We start from the raw sequence: 19,254 nt of genomic DNA, 5'->3' as shown, positions 1-19,254 counted from the left end.
AAGATTAAGTCGTGATCACTCAGTCCAAGGGGCCCGGGTAAAGAGCTACTTGTGGTGTAACATTCCGCCTGACTAGTTAAAATATAGGAAAGTGTGTTCCGGGTGGGGGAATGTTGAAGCTTCGAATCGTTCGGCACAAAACCTGTAGGGTATAATTAATACAGCTTATTTCGTTTAATTACACCAATTATTAAGAGTTAACTTTTTGAGTGTAAAGAGGTGTGAAAAAGGCACCTGCGTGATCACGTGACGCTCAGAATCTTGTTTACTCGCTGATCACGCAGTCGTCCCTGTCACTCCCTGTCACATTCTTTAGACACCACATGGCATGCAAAGTGGGAAAGAGGCCAATTTGATGCATGGGTGGATTTATCAGGGAATGTTCATGAACGTATTGATCGTGGTCATAACTGACGGCGGTTGCTCTCCAGCTTGTGAGAAACCTTGCTGACTATTCACAGGATGAATCAGCATCTTGATCAAAAATTAGATGTCTCAAGATGTATTCTTAGCAACATTTTAAGTTTTTCGCTGTTGAATTCCTGAAGATATCTTACAAGTTCCGTTGCATCACGGAAGATCACAAACCGATGTAAGTCAAGGTATGCTCCGGAAACGTGAGTTACTTGTTCGTGCTCATGTCTGTTTTGTTTAGTTATCAACTGCTCACTACAGTGCCTAAAAGCCATTATTCTTATAGAGTCGAAGTAAATTACAAGGTAAAATAGGAAATGGAAGGCTACTACACGTCATAATGGGTTGTTTGGGATTAAATATTTTATGAAATTTGGGTTCAGTTGTTTATAAAAAAAAATAACTAAAAAAGACTTGTGCATGATCGCGTGACGCGTGCTTTTTCGCCCAGACGTTAGTTGAAATAGTCACGCAATCGTTCCTATTTCTACGATTACCGCAACGATTCGAGTTAGCGCCCTCCTTCCAAAAAGCGCCCCCTCTCTAATAAGTGCCTCACTCGAATTTTTTCTTGTCAATAAGCGCTCCTACTGAGTAAGCACCCTAATTCCAATAAGCATCCCTATACCCATAGGCGCTCATATTCCAATGAGCGCCCCTGTTCTGTTTCAGTAATAGCACTGTTATGGTACATGTACATGAACTTAACTGCACACTTAAAGTCCCACGACGAAAGAGTAGTCTTTGTTACATTCTCTTAACTATTACGTCGCCGTGAGTGCACAGTTTCTTAAAACCAAAGAACCCGTCTTAAAATTTGCAACGATTTCTTGGCTAGTCGTTATAAGGAGGAAGGATCTAGGGACGAAAAGTCCCTTTTTCAGTCTTTTTGACCTTCTTTCCTATAGGCATCAAAGCGTTGTTTCACATGCTGCTGTCTTTCAAAAAAGAAATGAGTGCTCTGTCCTTAGTAAAGGCCCTGTTTCGAGTAAGCACCTCCCTCGAGGAACCAAAAGTAAATAAGCGCCCCGCCACCAAATCGAATCATTTCTAATTACACGTGACATGTAAACTGAGAACAATGAGTGGCTTTTGTAATGTCTGTGAACGGCCAGATCGCAGGAAAGAGCAAGCGTGCTTTCTTTTCAGCTTGGGAGACATCCTGTTAACCATACACAGGACGAATCAGCAGCTCTGTGTAAAGGTAAGTAGATATGCCTAGATTTTGTAACTCTACTTGGAACAAATGTTGGTAAAGCGTTGTTGAAATCCTGAGAAAATCACCAAACTTCCGCTTCATCATACAACGATTTAAGTTAGGTTGTCGTCATTCGAGAGGAAATGTCTCTTGTTATTGAATAGTGACCGCAGCGAGGAATCTTACTTTGTGTTAAATCAAAACATTTCCTAACAGCACTAAAAAATTTGATCAACAAATTAATTTAAATGTATTTCAACATCCAAACATACGGGCATACGTAGTTCGCTTGGGAATTGAACGTACATTTCGCTTTACATCACAATGGAATGCGACTCAAAAATATGATGGATATTGTAACATGTATTTATGAAACAGATTTGAAACAAATTACAGACTCTGATTTCAATGATGTTTCTAAGACCTTGAAAACACGCAGATTGTAGACCACGAACTTGTGTTTAATCACGAGCAATTTGCTGTAGGAATGTATAACTTCCTTCCCTGCGTACCGTACGTAGGCCGATTCACTAATGTTTGTCTAGTCCTGTTTCTGGTTACTTTTCCTGTATCTCTCTCCTTTTTCATTCTAACTTACAGGAGCCCGTAACAATGGCATTTAAATGAGGCATTGCAAAACATTTAATGATGTGTACACTGTTGTATTAACTCCATCGCCAAAGACGTTTATTAGCAATTTCACACTTACCAAACCCTATTTACCAAAACCCGAAATTTCGAAGTGAAACGAAATGCAATCAGAGAGGCTGACAAAACCGTCAAAACTATCCAGGAGCGAAACGACAGAAACAAGCGAAAGGAACAAAAACAAAAGGGGTACCAAATGCGAAACAACTAAAGACAATGGCAGCGGCCGCACTGAAATAGATAACTGGGTTTGTTTCGAGAAAGTAAGCTAAAATAAAATAAAAATATGCTATCTTATACAATTCCAATATTATTTATAAACATATACAACATTATGCATGCAGAGGCCGGAAATATAACTTGTAGATCTACTGTAGAAAAGCTTCATATCGGAGGATCTTGTGCTTGAATTCTAGAAAATTTAATGTTTTTTTAAGTTCCACATTATTATATTCCCCCTTTTCTTTCTTTCTTTTCCTTTTTCTCCACTTTTGATTAAGGCAATCCCTCTTCCTTCTGATGTATACTATGCAAACTTCTAATGAATTATTTCAAACATAATGTTGATTTTGCGTAGATGTCAGAGTGTTTCCAAAGGCTGTTGATTGAATTGTCCCTGAGTTTGGGTCTATAAATCATCATACAGCGTTGGCTTGAGGAATCTTGCTATGTGTGACTTTTGTAGAGAGCACTTTAAAATGAACATCAAGTCCTTTCAAGCACTCAACTGTATTCTCTCATTAATCTATTCATGACTCTTGCTTCCAAGCAGTAGGATACCAATAGCAAATTATGTGACAATTGAATTTTAGTACTTGATGTAACTTGTTGTTGTGGCTGTTCTTACCATAATGTACTTGTTTGTGCCATAGAGAACAACATCTCCCACACAAACTGCAATGACTGACACATTTCATGAAAAAGAAACAATGCACGGCACTGATAAGAGACCACTGACCTGGGTTTTAATACACAGGGTAGTTTAAAAAAATGGTTACCAGTTTGACAAAAAACCGAAAAAAGTGGCTGCTTAATGATTTTTTGGTGATGTGGTTGACTCTAGTTGATTAGAAGTTACCCAGTTAACTCATCTAGTGTGGCCCCTGCCAATCTCTAGTAGCGTGAATTAAGACAAAATAAATGGTGTCTAGAGTTGGCTGTCATTACTTTCTCATGTTTTGATTGATCCTGCAGCTTTTTATTCCAAGATTCAATTGCCTTCTGATTACTATTGCTTTGATACCACCTAAATCAGATGTTTTTTTTCAAATCACAGAGTACTGTTTTATTGTTGTAGGTTACTCATATTGTAGTTTGATTTTTAAGTGATCATTTGTCATTCCTTCCTTGTCCACACTTGTAAACAAACTTCTTCTGGCTGAACCTTATAACACAGTGGAGGTGACAATAGATTTGACTTTAACATACAGAGTAAATTAAAATATCAGGACAAATAACAATGAATCAGAAAGAACAGGTCATGTTAAAATATAATGGAGCCAACTTGTACATCTCTTGCCTTGTGAGTCTTTTGAGGAACAAGAATCTAAAATTCATAGATAAAGAGATGATCTATTTGTAAGAAAGCTAAATAGTTACCTGGAATTTTACCATCTTGGTAGCCCTTTTAAAACAAGTTGTGACCACTTAATTTCTTGATGATTTATGTGGACTGTAGTGTTGAAGTCACAAATATTTATCTATAAATATTACAGAAATAAGACTTTTCCAATCTAATTTACCCTCTCCTTTCCCCCTCCCACACAAGTAATTTGAGCCTACTGGTCTGAGGTTGGTAGACTTCAATGAATATGTGTTTGGTTTTCAAAATCTCTAAGGGGCAAAAAGGGGAAGTGATGTGAAAACAATATAATTTCATGAGAAAAAAAATTTAGGCACATTTTCTGTATGCCATACTCTTAATTTATGTTCTTTGCTTTATTTGTTGTTTGATAAAAGGGCATGGATGATTAAATAAAGCTCAGAGTTGTCTCTCAGTTTCTGTAGCCATGCAACCTTTCCTCTCAAGCCAGTCCTTATGATCACAAGTGACTTGTAAATTGAGAACAAAGCCTGAATTTGCTAGGTGAGATTAGAAATGTTTCTAAATTTCTAAATCCCAGTTATAACACCCACAGTTCTTGCTACCTAGATTGAAGACATTTTACTGACCATCCATAAGACAAATCAGTATCTAGAGAAAACTGTGAGTTGCCTGCCCAAGGTTCCCATGATATACCGGGTTTGAGTTGAGCACAGTTGAACTCCAGAGAATATCACCAAACAATTCAAAGAACAGTCCAGGTCAAGGTATACTGAGGTCATTCAAGATGAAATGTCTTATGTTATCCAACAGTAATTAGAGAAAAGACTCAAAGAAATGTTTGAAATAAAAATGGTTTATTACAGTTAAGTTTGATCAACAAAGCAAATAAGTTGGCTTGAAAATTAAACTTGAACATCTTTTGCTCTGCATCACTGTGAAAATTGGGCCTTAAATGTGACAGATAAAGAAGTATATATTGCAGGTATATAGGAACAAATTTGAGACATAAATTTCAAAGATTTAAGTTCCTAAAACCTTGAAGTCATGAAGATTGTAGACTGCAAACTTCAAAACATTTATAAAAGTTGAACATCTTCTGCTTTGCATCGATGACCATGGAATGTGACTGCAAACTTCTATTTAATCATGAACAGAGATATTTGCTGCTTTAAGGACTCCTTGCATCGATTCACTAACATTCCCATCATAACAGTTAATTTCCATATATTTGAATATTGGAATTAAATGACCTGTTTAATCTAGGTGGTGCAATCAACTAATGATTATGTTTACACTGTTATAGCTCTTTCAGCTCTGTGGACAAATATGTTTAACTGCCATTTCATATTTTGCACATTTCACAGTGAAATTCCAGAAATGACATCAGAGTCAACCTTAAATTAGTTAAAATGGCATCTTGAATAATTAAGATTTGAAGACTGTCCTAATTGTTTTTACAGAATTGTTTAACACTCTGTTTTTTCTGTCTTTTTTTAGTAGCGAAATTGTCCTCCATTTATCACAGAGCCAATTTATATTGAGCTTGTCAAGTACATCAGTGATTTTGTGGTAGTAACAGGATTAAAGGGAAAGTCAAAGCAGGTAAAATGAACAGCCTTTAAAATTAGCTGTAAAATACTGCTAGTAATACTTCATTCAATGATCAAGATAGTATGTTTACCATACAATACTCATAATTATTCATTTTACTTTTTGCCTCGAAAAGTAGATTAACCACATGGTATAAACATCTCATGATTTGGTTGCATGTGGATATATTTGTTCTCTGTCTGCTTTTAAGACTAGAATGTGAATGGAGAAAAGTAAAAAGGAGAAGAGCCCATGGGTGAAAGTAAAGAAGAAGTCAAGAAATTTGACATGTCTTAATTGGCAAAAGAATCTCCTTGAATTCAATAAAGACTCGTGATTTTTAGGCAATCTTCATTGCTGAGTCTGCTGAAACTCTGCAGGAGGCTTCTGTTTTTCTATTGGTGTTGGCATTTCAAGCTTTTCAGAGTGTTGACCTAACTTGACATGTCGTCACCCAAAGGCGTAAATTGTTGGGAAAACTTTAGACACAAAAAAACCTACTTTGTTTTACACAAATGTGCCCTCTATAAACAAATTAATAGGGTATGAAAACTTAATGGATTGCCTTTAAATTTGGTCCTAAGACTCCCAAGATATCAACCTAAAAAAAATGGACAATTAATCTGTGAACTGTGCAGAGGTTTTACTTCTGTGGCCAGATTTGATATGCAATTAATTCACCTAAAGAACATTGTCCATTTGGAATTGACCTGCCCCATTTGGTTTACAATAAGATCTAGCTTAAACTGAATATTTTTTGCCAAATAGTGCATTTCATAACCTTTCCATTGATATATAGTTTGTGGTGGTTAAGTTTCAAATACTTACTTTTCTGTTGTTCAAAATGAACTCTGAAATGTCATCAAAATAAGCTTTGAATTTTTACATTATAGAATAAAGTTGCAAATCAGGGTTTGAAATACCAATTTGTCTAAGATGGTCTGAACATGATTGTGCTTCTATCAGCTCTTTAAAATCATTTATAATCAGGGCAAAGCCGATGTGTACTTTATTTTTCAAAAGCTCACTACCACAAAACTTAACAATCTAAAAATGAATTGCTTTTTTCTGGACAGATTTAAAGCGTGCTGACAAAGATCATACTCAGATCAATCTCAATGTACTGAACTAAAAGCATCACTTAAGTCTAACTGAGGTCAGTCCACTTTCCTGTTAGTAATTTTGACATAAAATTGTTGACTAATGCAGATTAATAGAAACACAAAGCATGTACATTTGCTTTTTATGTTTGATTTAGTTTTTTTTAACTACTAAGACTTGCTTTGTATCAAATGTCATGATCATGTGAATTTGTGAATACCACTCAGAGGTATACAACTTGTACCAATTACCTGGAAATGACGATTGATGCTAAAGAAACTATACACGCAAGCACAGATTTCATGTAATTATATAATGACCCGCAAGCTGGTTTATAATGTAAAATCTTAAGGACTATCAGGCGTGTTTTCTGTGCTAAATGATAAGTCAATAAAATTTTTATTTCCAGAAGATACCTGTCCAAAAAGGCAACAACTCAGATCCTGGATCTGAGTTTCTAAATACAAGAATTAACTTGTGGCAGCATGGGTGAGTTTTATAATGTCTTAAGGTGTGAACTGAGGTGAATATAACATTGTAAGTTCCCAATCTTGGTTATTTTGTAATTGTGGGTCTGTTTTGTTTTGAGTGGGTTAATTGCTCCAACATGAATCCTTTACACCCTAACATTAGTCTCTGTATTTTCCATAATGTACTCAGTACATTTCCTAAGGTGCAGATAAAGAGAATTTGTTTAATAATCCAGAGCCTCTTTAGCTGGTGATCATTTCTTTCATTCTAGTGACCTTAATGTGTGATTTAGGAGTAATGTTATAAGGAGAAATTAGATACTTACAGTCACTCTTAGGGGCAAAAGGGTGAAATTTTATGAAAAAGAGTTTAAAACAGCTTTGGAGTAGAAACAAAACTCAAACAAAACAAAGTAGGACCTAGTGGGCAGTAAATTTAGTAATCAACTTATATTCCTTCAAATGAATCATTGTTCATTGGCTGGCATTTTTTACTGGTTACATATTTCTGAAGCAGCCACTTCACACTGTGCTTTGATTAGATAAAGCAGTAATCACTTGTCTAAATCCAAATTAAATTTCAGACTTTAAAGCCTTTACATGTAGTGTTTTTTTGTGGCTGGCGACTAAAATGTCTTTGGAGACCAATGACCTTATCTGTTTTGAGAATACGAAGAGTATAACTAAACAGTTGGAAATTGTCTTCAAACGTTCTGTTCTGGTGAGTTAATTCAAAAATTAGGAGTTATTCCAAAAGGCATTCTTGATTGAAGAACTGATTTTCTTTTATTTCATCAACAATAGACCGATAGCTGTTTATAAACCACACATTGAGGTTTTACATGTGCTGCTACCAGGACACCACTGTTAAAATTGCTGGTGATATCCGCATTCAAAATTTGTACACATCTGAGGAGAAAATAATGTTTTAATGGTTAGAATACTTGCTCTTTTAAACCTCAAACTGTGGTTTACAGATAAATATTGACACTTTGTATCGGTAGAGAAAGATATATGGAACATACTTGATGATGATGATGATGAAGTCTTTATTGAAAAAAATCAGACTCAACATCAGTGAGTCTTTACAGTCCAAATCATGGATAAAAGGGACAATTTAATATCTAAAACAAGATATAAAAAGAAGTAAAAAGGAATAATCGAACATAACAAAATATGATCACACAAGTTTAAAAAGACATCTGTTAATAAACAAGTTTTTTTATATTTCAGTTCTTATCGGGGGAGTTGGAATTCATGCCCCCTTTTCCTCAGTATTCTTGTTAAGGATAAGATGAGTGGGTCAAATAACTTGTTGAGTTGATCTTAAGAATAGCTGTTAACCTTACAAACACTCCATATAAACAGCCAAGTGTTTGCATTGGTTATTAGGTTGTCAACGTGGAGGTCCTAGCAGCCAGGGTTTTCTTGAAATATAAACTCTATACGGTGGCCAATTTACGTTATCACCTTAGTTGGTAATACTTAATTACCCTGTTATACTCTCCCACCGACGCAGCACCACGGTTTCTTTAGACACTTGCCTCCTTTATTCTTACCATCAATGCCAGGTACTGGGTGTCGTTTAGACTCGGAAGTCTTGCTGTATATTAGCATCTCACACGGTCATACTTTGATTACCTTTCAGATATGTGACATGCTGATAAGCAAACATGTGTTTACAAATTATTTATGTTTATCTCTTTTTGAATTAGTTTCTAATTTCATTTGTTCACCTCTAGGAAAACTTTGAACACAGATCCAGTTTGTTATGATGGCAGGACCTAGTGATGACAAGTGCAACTGCTCAGAGAATCGCAGTGATGACCCTCCATCTCTGAGTATTACACTGAAGAAGACAAGAGATCTGCCAAAGAAGGTGAAACATTGGAACATAGACCATCGTCCAGTTGACATTCTTCTTTTGACTGTGGAGTATTGCGAGTTCTTAGCTTGTTATCATTACCTGAGAGATTCCTTTAAGAGCTATGAGAAATCCATTGGATATGTGTACTTTGGAAAGATGGGTGACGATGAAGATGAGTCATTGAAAGTTGCTTTAGTGAAGTGTTCTAAAGAATCCTTGGATCCTGGAGGTTCTCAAACTGCTGCTAAGAATGCCGTCACACTCCTGAGACCCAAGGCTACCTTTTTGGTTGGTTTCTGCTACAGTTTGAATCCTAATAAAGCCCAGCTAGGAGATGTGGTGATATCCTCAAAGCTTACAACAGAGTTTCACAAAACCCCAGTGAGTAGGGATGTTGGCAACCTTGTCAGAAGTGCAGCTGATGGATGGGAGGCACCATTAGAAAACCCAGAAACACGTGAAGTTAATGTACGTGATGGAGAGATTTTGAGTTGCTTTGATCTGATTGATGCTGAACAGCAGTGTCAATCACACCCCGGGGCAATTGCAGTTGAAATGGAAGGAAAAGGTGAGAATTACTCTAAGGGTTAATCTTGCTAGGCTCCTGGTTGCTAGGTTCTTAAGCCATGTTCTTGTTGGAGGTGAGGTACTCGATACTTTTTGTTTGAGGAAACTCTCTCCTGAATTATTAATTCTTACTCTCTGATATACTGCTTCTGACAAAAAGGTAGCTTGCCCTACTCACTATACTTTCTAGAAAGAGTACTGCTAATTTACATACCTGCAGAAAAACACAAAATCTCTTAAAAACTTCCAGTAGCAGAGGATAAACAATAAGAGTGATCTGCAGAAAAACGAAGCCTCTTTTACTCAAATTAATCGCAACATTCTCTCTATAATGTCATTGATTGAATCTATTTCAATTGTTATCGCTTTTTTTTCTTTTTTTTTTTTTAATTTTTCTACCTCAGGCTTGTTTGCAGCAGCTCATGACATGAAGATGGAGTGGCTTGTCATTAAAGGAGTTTGTGGTTTTGTACATGGTGTTGCATCTACAAACGATCCATGGAAGACTTTTGCATGTGTCATGGCAGCTTCTGTTGTATCTAACATGTTGAGTAGCTCTTTTGTGTTTGGAGACTGGCCTCATTACGGAGGTGCGTGTACATTTTTGTAACAGCTTTGGTTGTGTCTTCCAAGAGATCTTGTAACTTGTCTGTTTTCCTCGACATAGAATATTGTTATCTGCGGATGAGAGCATGGAGACCAACAGTGCAATTCAATATATATCAAAAAAACTGATAAACATGCGCATTTTTTTTCAATGGCATTGCTATGAGAAAAAACTGAGATATGTACAAATTAATTTCAGTAGTTCCAATTCCAGTTTTGAAGTCGTGGATAACGTTCTAAAGATACTGATTAGAGGGGTAAATAAGAATTCACTTTCTGCGTCTTCATTGTATTTCATTAGTCCTAAATTAAATCTTTTATATTTCATATTAGATTGTAGGTATTACAAATCGCTGATTAAACACGTTTATCAACTACCCCCTCCCCCTGCCCTCCTAATTATTGTTTTCGTGTCCAGACTCTTGTGCACAGTAAAATGAACCCAAATTTTCTTTGTTTACCTTTCTACGAAATACCTTACTGTTGCTGACCGGTTTAAAACATTGTTGAGATCTAAATCTTAGCTTTTATTCCGTTTCAATTAATTTCAATTCTCCAAGTCCATCAATTTCTCTTCTCTCTTTTATTCCGTGATCAGGCTCACACGAGATTTTCATCTTATTCAATCAGCACTTATTTCGACTCCTGCTTGTTACCCATCTCACAGATTAACTTAAGTGTGTTTTAGTTCTCATAACAGTTTGACTTTCCTTTCCCTTTTGCAGACATTTCAACAAGAGAGGAGAGTTTTAAAAGTGATGACCCTTCACAAAATAAACGTAGAAGGCGAGCAGGTATTATAATTAGTAAGTGAAGAAATTTCACATTAAGCTTTCGTTTTAATAACTTGTATTATACTTATAGTAATGGAGTGTCTGAGCGCGAACTCCAAAGGTGTTATGTTCCATTCCTGGTGAGGACTCAAAATTTTTCCTTTGTCCCATGCTCCTGACAAGACAGCAAACCTTCTTTCTTTTTCTTTTCTTATACCAATTTGTCATTCTAGTTCAAGAAACAGTACTGCACAAAATTTTATGAAATGAAAATTCCTGAAGTTTTTCGTTCTCTCTTTGGCCGTTACATTTCCCAACATAATTGATCCATGATTAAATAAATGCTGGAAATTTAATCTTCCCTGCGATTTAAGAAGAGTTACCGACGAAGAGAAAATTACAGAACAGAGTGTGGGTTTTTGCAGGGGGGGGGGGAGAGGGCGCGGTGGCAGGGGTAAATTATCTTCTTCCCTTCAATAAAAAGTAATTTCTGTTTTTCTTTTAATATTTCTTAGAACCGTTTAATGTTGAAAAGTGTCAAGAGCAGCTTAAGTCTCATTATGAAACCTTCAGGAAGGTGAAAATCGTTCCATGGGACGAGAGCTCTTCCATTCAGATCGAGAAGATCTACACACCTTTGTCTTGGGTCAAAGATGACAGGAAACCCAGCGGAATGACTCAAGATAAACTTGAAGACTACACCGACATGTTCAAGGAAGATGAATATGATCGCAAACCAACACGAATGCTTGTTTATGGTCGGCCAGGAATTGGCAAGAGTACGTTTTGTAAGAAGGCTGCATATGATTGGTCGAAAGCCTCAAAAGAAGTTTTTATGAACTTTTACATTTTCCTTCTGATCAAGTTGCGAGATGTGTGTGATTTGGAAGACATCCGTGATGTTTTACTTGCGTCTAAATTGCTGGCCATTGATGGTCCGATCTCAGTCGATAGTCTCAATGATTACATAATCAACAATCAAGATAAAGTGCTTCTTATTTTGGATGGCTACGATGAGTACAGCTGTGCAAAAGCACACTCACCTATTCTAGAAATTTGGAGGGGCGAGCAACTAAGAGATTGTCACGTTATTGTCACCACTCGACAACTTAAATGTGACGAGTTAATAGGCCCCAGCCACGTTCAGTTGGAAATTCAAGGTTTTAAAAGCTGGAGTCAAATCGTAACCTTTGCGAGAAAGTTTTTGGCTGGTGAACAAGATCTTGACGAGTTTATGTCCTACCTGAAAGAAAAAGATCTCCTTGGCATGGCAGAAATACCTCTCCTCCTACTGATGCTGTGTATTTTGTGGAAAGCGAAACATCACGAAGGATTGCCAAAATCACGGGCCGACATATTCACACAATTCATTCAAACCATGTTAGATCACAAAGGTGAAAGTCAACAACCCATACCATTTGTGGAAGTGACCTCCGCGGAAGCCAGAGAGGACCTGAACAATCTTGGAAAGGCTGCCCTCGAAGCCCTGCTACAAGACCATCTTTACGTACGCTGTAGCGAACTCTTCGGCAATATTTCAAGAAGTTTTCAAAAATTAAGTAAAGTTGGACTTTTCCAGATTGTCAATGTCACGAGTCTCAATCCAGAAAAAGGGGCCTATTTCATTCATAAATCCGTGCAGGAGTTCCTTGCAGCCTGGCACATTAAGGAGGAAGTGTTGTCTATTAAAGGAGATAGTACTCCTAGCCTTTCCAAAGTTGAATCATTTGAACAGATCGTGAAGATGAATGAAGTTCTCACATTTGCCTGTGAGCTGTCAACAGAAGCCGCGTGTGCAGTTTTTCGTCATGTAGGTTCTGTTGGAAGAAAGGAATCTTTGTCGGAATGTAATTTCATTGAGCTGATTCAGCAGCTTGAAAAACCGTTGTCCCAAAACCAAAAACTTTATCTAGAGCTTATATCGCATAGCTACATTTGTTGTTCGGCCGAGAAGAGACAAGATCTCAGCTCAGCGTTTCCCTCTTACACTGGAGGTGTTTTGTTTCTTGATTCTAACCAGCTGAACATTACTGCAAATGGACATTTGCTGAAATCTGCCGTGATACCCGACTTTATCTTTTTTCCTCGCTACGTTGTGGATTCAGAGAAAAGCTATCGAAACTTGATCACTGTAGCAGAGGACACAAATGCTGTTATTTTGAGCTGTTCGGGCGAAAAGAAAGCCGCAGATTTTCTACAGAAGTTCCCGCGTCGTCCTTTGAAAGAGTTCTTCTTGAAGAGAGAAAGAAAAATTATCCTTTACATTCTTCAAATACGGAAGGAAGGAATTGATGACACTTCTTTAACTGAAATGCTGCGAGAGCCCATTTCATCAAGAGCAGAGTCTAATCAGGTGAAGCGTGTCGGTGATTCGTCGAATGAATACAACAACGAAACAGCTTCGTGTTTGACTAAGAACACTGATAGCATCACTGGTCCCACTCCAAACAGCCTTTCCTGTGTGAGGAACATTTTTATTTACGACATAGAAAGGCAAGAGATGAAGATGTTGGCTGACTGTTTATCACTTTGCACTTCTCTGCGATGGATATATATTGTTGGTAAACCCTTTGAAAGCATCGATGCTCGGTTGACAAAGACCCTGGTGTCTCACATCATCTTTACTGACAGACTTGTGAGATTATTACTAGAGGATATCAATTTAACAGCCAAACCTGCCGCAGCCATCGGCAGATCTCTGCACGAGGCTCCTAGCCTGCGCTGGCTCAACTTGGCACGTAATCCTCTTGGTGAAGGAGTAAGTGTTCTCACTCGACATCTCAACTGTGTTCCTTACCTGGAGGAGCTGTGGCTTTTTGATGTTAAGATGACAAAGCAACAAGTGAATGATTTGAGTGGAGCTGTACGTCAGAGTAACATCTCCTCCTTGGGGACACACTACCACGTAAGTTTTGTGATCTTAGTTTGCATTTGCAGTCTTTATTCATGGAGATTCTGTTCAATTTCCTGTGGTGGTGTTTTAAGAATTTTTACGCCCTTGGTTCGCGGAGCAAGTGCGATGTAGCTATCGCTAAGCCACAAGAGACATTTCCCAAAAACATGTGTGCGGGCAACAGTCAAAGTTGAACTAAAATGGAGCATCTTCTTTAGATTCCTTAAGATTAGCCCAGTTCATTACCCGCATTGCTGGACAAAGGGTAATTCGCAGCTCAATTTCGTTCCGTTTTAATCATGCTTTCATAACATTCTTTTTATTTTGTCACAACAAGCCGACTCGCAAACGGTTCGTTTTCTTGTCGAATTTTTGCCATGTATTGCTTCGTAGTTTTACGGTTCTTGTTTAAATCCTGCTGAGGAAATTGAAGAAATTGTAATTCTGCCTTGGAACTATTCATCGTCGAAGGGTCACCGGTAACACGCGATATTTCGATTGCTATTATAGAACAAGAATTAAGTTTGTTTCATGAAGAGTCAGCACCAGTCAGTTCAAATCAGTTTTATAAATGACTTTGAACTGCTTTGAATTTTTTTTATGCGACTTTTGTAAATACCGCGGAGTGTAGTTACACTTTCATTTCGCTGTTTACATCGCTGTCGCTTTGTTGTTTGCATTTATTTCGTGCTGTGTTTAGGGAAGAACTCGCGAGTCTAGAGCACCTTGCATTAGTTTCTCGGTGTTTTAAAATCACTTTGTCAGTTAGCCTGCTAAGTAATAAGAATGCAGAACTGATAAGACTGTTTACGATGAAAAATAAGACATTTTTTCAGTTTGCTTCTTTTGCGGTATGCACCCTACTGTTTCCATCTTGTTACACTTAGGTATACCTTGTATTCTCCGCATGAGCTTGTCTCGTAGGACTGTATGAAAGGTAGTCACTGAATGAGTCTTTGTTCATCATATGATGTAATGTATATTTCTTGAACACTTCAGTTTATTTCTCTAACAAAGTAAACTGTATGGGCCCCACCACTGATATAATTGGATGATATCTAAATTTTGGTGAGCCTTGTGATGTAAGGCTACAAGGAACGTTCCTCAATATAAAAGTTGTTTTAAAATGACTTACTCAAAAATTCTCTTGGCCTAATTTCTCTTCGTATAAAAAGTAGCCAGGGTAAATAAGTGTGAGTTCAGGTGTACGTTGTTTAACAAGATGATGTTGAGTGTTGGTTTGTGATTTATTACAGGATCGCAAAGGGAATGTCAAGCCTGAAGAAGAATGGCCAACAGATGAATACTGGAGGAAACGTTGGAGCTTCTTCCATGGATCAGAGCAAGAACCAGATCCTGGATCAGTTACCCACTCAGATGACGAGGAGGAACCTCAGTCCTGCCTAGAAACTTAGCTGACCTGGACTGGCTTAGTAGACTGCCTCTAACTAGGGAAACTTACCATTGGTCAGAACTGGCTGGTCAGACCAGTCCATCCATTGAGAGAATTCTTTCAGATCTGTTCAGTTAGAGAAGTCAATACCTAAATTGTATGGACTGTTCTGATTGAAATTTGAAAACAATTTGGGGAAGTTTGACTATACAAGGCACATTTCAAGGTGATTGGTTGATCTGGTAGGTTTCTGACCAATGGTAAGAGACTTCATTGTTGTGATCAAATAAACAAACAATCAACAGTTGGATAAAAAATAAGGAAATAAATATTTTAGAATCACTTAGCTTAGGTAAATTGGTACCCTCACCAAAATGGAGACTCCCTTCCACAATATCGGTGAGAACATGTGGGATGTTTCTCTGGAGTCAGAGTGTCTTGAAATTGATCGTTGATTTGGATATATTTTGATTTTAGGCTATTTTACGATGTTTCCTTATGTTGGTTGTAGTTTTGATTTACAGCTTTGAGTTTCAAAATTTGGTTTTCATGTTACTTAGTTAGAGACTCTGAGGTATTTTTGTCATTTTTCTTTTTTAATTTACCTTGGTTGGTTTTTTCCTGCTCAGATAATTGATTACTTCATCAGGCTGACTGTGCAGATAATTTTCTCATTTCTATTGATTAAAAAAGAGAAGTCATGAATGCAGCCATTCTCCATAAAATATTAAATAATTTTTAATTTGTAAATAACTGTTAGACTAAAAAGTTTTTCTAGTGCAGCATAACATTGTTCCGACTGGGAAAAGATGGCCAATTTTTTAAATATAAGATTGACTTAGAACTGCAAGAAAACAGCTCGAAAATAATTCCCTTTCATCTTAAATTACTTTTTAAACTTTCCTTTTAAACAAAAACCGTGGTATTGAGGCAAAAATTTAAACTGGAATATAATTTTAATGAAACCCCGAGTAAATCGCGGATAGAAAAGCTTGTTTTCCTAGATGTAATTTGCGATGATGTTCGACGAGATTGCGCATAAAACGGTCTTAAACCAATTTAACTATACTTAAACATTTGAAAAATCGCCAAAGATCTTCATTTACACGGTAATTTTTGAAGAATAACAGATTCTCTTTTCTATACTTCCTTTTTTCTTTAAAGGGTTAGCCAAGTCATGTCGCATTACGTCGGCTATGAATCCTTCAGAGCAAAGATTTTATAAGGTTTCAGATGGCCCGCCGCTATTTTTTTTTTTAGAAAATGTTGTTTGACCTTAAAACCTGGTAATATCTTATCTTTGTTGCACCGAGATATGATGAAATCTTATATTTGTTATTCCAAATGCCAAATATCAAAGGAAGCGGTTTACGTGTAAATGCCGAACATTCGACCTATAAATAGACCTTTCCTGACTCCCATAAATATCCATATATTACTTTGTTCAAAGTTTATCATAATTGGAAAAGTGTGGTCCGTCGCCCTGATAAGCTCACCCCTGATAATCTTGGAGGCGACACTTCCCTTTCACTCTCCCTAGCTGCTCTCTGATCCTCTGGAGTTTGATCCGCATCATCTCCAACATCTTCGTCATCAGGGTCACCATTAGCAAGCCTGCAGAGCCTATTGTCCTCCTCAGACGTTAGAGTGATGCTTGAACCCTCGGCAGTGAATCCCAAAACTCAGGTTAGAATGAAGTTGGGTGAGTTCCGATCACAGACATCGCCGTTCAGCCACTGAAATTGTACTTTCTTTCATAAAAAATTGTCTCCATCTACTTCTAATTAAACGTCTTGTAAGAGAATAGCCAGCCAGAAAGGCGAAATCTCACAGCAACGATATCCTTATTGTGGTAAACAGTTTGCACCCGCACAGTTCAACCCTGCAGTACGACATTAGCATATTTTATTTGGCAGGCTGTTGTTACGTCTTGGCAGTCTACCGATGAGGCTGTGATGACAGAGGGACGCATGCTGAGGGCATATGGAAGTGTGCAAGTCAACTCTTTTGTCTTTGAGCGAACGTTTTCCTGTCGTACACCTTTTCCACATTCTCCGACAAACTCTCGCATTACGGCTTCTCGCCTTTTGCCCTCCTCTTCACTTCCTGTTCCCTTGAGAAAGAAGACATGCTAGAATGAATTTTAAAAGAAAACCGTTGTCATGAGTAGCAAAAGAAAAGGTTTTATATTATGGCATTTTAATAGTGTTCCGCTTATAGCAATTAATTCGAATTAATCTACCTGGTCGTCGTCGTTGTTTTTGGTGATCTTGATCGTCGCCTTCGAGAGGGCGATCGCTCTGATTTTTCGAGGAGGCTGCAGAAACAAAGAAAGTGATAGTGTTAAGGCTACATCACCTGTTGTTAGTTGAGTTTTCAAAAAACTTTTTTCGGTTCGTTAAAATATAACAGTTAACATACCTCGGTGTACGTTCGTTGCGAGACCTTAATCGCCACCTTGGTGGAGATGTCGAAGGTTCATACCGTTCACGAAAAGGCCTGCAAGAAAAAAAAAATTAATTATTTTCGAAAAAGCCCAATTTTAAGAATGGTGGTGCGAGTCCTAGCGCCTGGGCCAGTCCATTTTTCAGTTCCAAAACTGACAGTTTTATTGTACTTCTGATTTACAAAATTATCACACCTTATTGGGCCGGGTGATCACCGAGCCTCAATGCTTGAACCTAAAGTCTGGCGGTTAGCCATGGCTAAGCACATGCAAGTTAGCGCAATAAAATAAGTCTCTCATAAACAATGATGGTTTAACCAATAAACTCCCAGAAAAGACTGACATGTAACTTCTCCCTATAATATCTATATGTTTTTCAGCAAAGGGTTCATGGGAATACTCAAAATTAGCAGGTTGAAGTTGTCATCTTGATATTACACCACTGTCGATCGGTGGCTTAGCTTTCTTAGCTCCCCTCACTCGAGTACTTATCTTTACACATAGTCATGAAAAACACAATTCTCTCAAATTAAACCTCTATTGTATTTATACTTGAAATGAAGGATTTCATATAATTTGGAAACAACAATTCATGATATTATGCTTTATAATACATAACTAATGCGATGTTAACATAGCAAAGTTTATTCGTATTGTATTGTAAATAGTTTGATTTTTTACTGAATAGTTTGCATAGCAGCACAAATTCAACTTTTAATTAAAGCACATGTAGGAAGGTGAATTGGAACAGAATTCTACTTAGAATTTTTAATTAGATTTAACTCTTTGGAAATATCAGGGCGAAAAACAAGTGAAGGTGCTATGATATAATTTTTTCCTTATATAAGAGAGTTGCCCTCCGGGCCAGAATTGTGTTTTCATGCCATACCCAAGTGTTGGATTTGCTGGTCAATTTTTTTTGTAAAAGGCAACTTCAGCGGCCGTGACTTTCTACTCATTGACCAGCAATTGATTTGCCTATCCAGGCCTTAAAACTCTTTTACCATTAAACATCTCACCTCCATATTAAAATATAGAAAAGTGTGTTCCGCTGGAAAGACCGGAGTGGGAGAATGTTGAAACTTCGAATTGCTCGGCAGTGACCTGCACAACCTATTTTATTTAATTACGCCAATTATCTCTTTACTTTTTGTATGTAAAGGGGCGTGAAAAAGGCACTTGCGTGATCGCGTGACGCTCAAGACCTTGCTTACTCGCTGATCATGCAATCGTCCCTGTCAATCCCTGTTGTAGTGTATTGCGTTACCTAAGCGTTACTATAGTCACGCTATATCCTGTAAGACACGATCGGTACATGATTGTAAAAGTACATTCCTATGTAAAAGTAGTATTACTGATTCCTAGTACTGTATTGTGAATATAGCTTGTTGATTCTTTAATAAAATTCAGTAAAGCAATAGCAATGAAAGGAGTAACTTGACTGAGTCTAGACGACACAACACCTGTCACATTCTTTAGACACTTCATGACATGTAAAGTGGAAAGGAGGCCACTTTGATGAGTGGATTTATCAGGCAATGTCCGTGAAGGTATTGTTCGTAGTTCGTAGTCATAACCGAAGGTGGTTGGTTTCCAGCTTGTGAGACATCTCGCTGACCATTCACAAGACGAATCGGCATCTCGATCAAAAATTAGATGTCTCACGGTGTATTCCAGCAATATTTTAAGGTTTTTCGTCGTTGAATTCCTGAAGATATCATACTAGTTCCGCTGTATCACAG

General features: G+C 37.4%; 1 protein-coding gene across 6 annotated transcripts; it reads left to right on the top strand.

The window, feature by feature from the left end:
- Nucleotides 1-1,508: 1,508 nt before the first annotated feature.
- On the top strand, nt 1,509-18,891 carry LOC131770335 (NLR family CARD domain-containing protein 4-like). Of its 6 annotated transcripts, none has more exons than XM_066164187.1 (9): nt 1,509-1,618; nt 5,304-5,408; nt 6,473-6,552; nt 6,910-6,986; nt 8,710-9,402; nt 9,806-9,991; nt 10,733-10,813; nt 11,296-13,685; nt 14,930-18,891. In XM_066164187.1, the coding sequence occupies exons 5-9, from the start codon at nt 8,739-8,741 to the stop codon at nt 15,086-15,088; spliced, it is 3,480 nt and encodes a 1,159-aa protein (XP_066020284.1). In that variant the 5' UTR covers nt 1,509-1,618; nt 5,304-5,408; nt 6,473-6,552; nt 6,910-6,986; nt 8,710-8,738; the 3' UTR covers nt 15,089-18,891. The 6 variants fall into 6 exon arrangements, with proteins under 6 accessions (XP_066020284.1, XP_066020288.1, XP_066020283.1 ...); XM_066164191.1 differs by having other exon boundaries at nt 6,907-6,986; nt 10,733-10,801; XM_066164186.1 differs by having other exon boundaries at nt 6,907-6,986.
- The last annotated feature ends 363 nt before the right edge of the window (nt 18,892-19,254 follow it).

The sequence above is a fragment of the Pocillopora verrucosa genome, chromosome 3 (genome assembly GCF_036669915.1).
Source record: "Pocillopora verrucosa isolate sample1 chromosome 3, ASM3666991v2, whole genome shotgun sequence".
NCBI classification, from domain to species: domain Eukaryota; kingdom Metazoa; phylum Cnidaria; class Anthozoa; order Scleractinia; family Pocilloporidae; genus Pocillopora; species Pocillopora verrucosa.
Note: the sequence above shows the minus strand (reverse complement) of the source record. Positions and strands in the feature narration are given on the sequence as shown.

Bases quoted from the DNA above. Each gene is read 5' to 3' on its own strand.
- LOC131770335 (XM_066164189.1), top strand. From the start codon at position 8,739: ATGATGGCAGGACCTAGTGATGACAAGTGCAACTGCTCAGAGAATCGC. The intron at 9,992-10,732 runs GTGCGTGTACAT...TCCCTTTTGCAG, and splicing joins AGACTGGCCTCATTACGGAG to ACATTTCAACAAGAGAGGAG. The intron at 13,686-14,929 runs GTAAGTTTTGTG...GATTTATTACAG, and splicing joins CCTTGGGGACACACTACCAC to GATCGCAAAGGGAATGTCAA.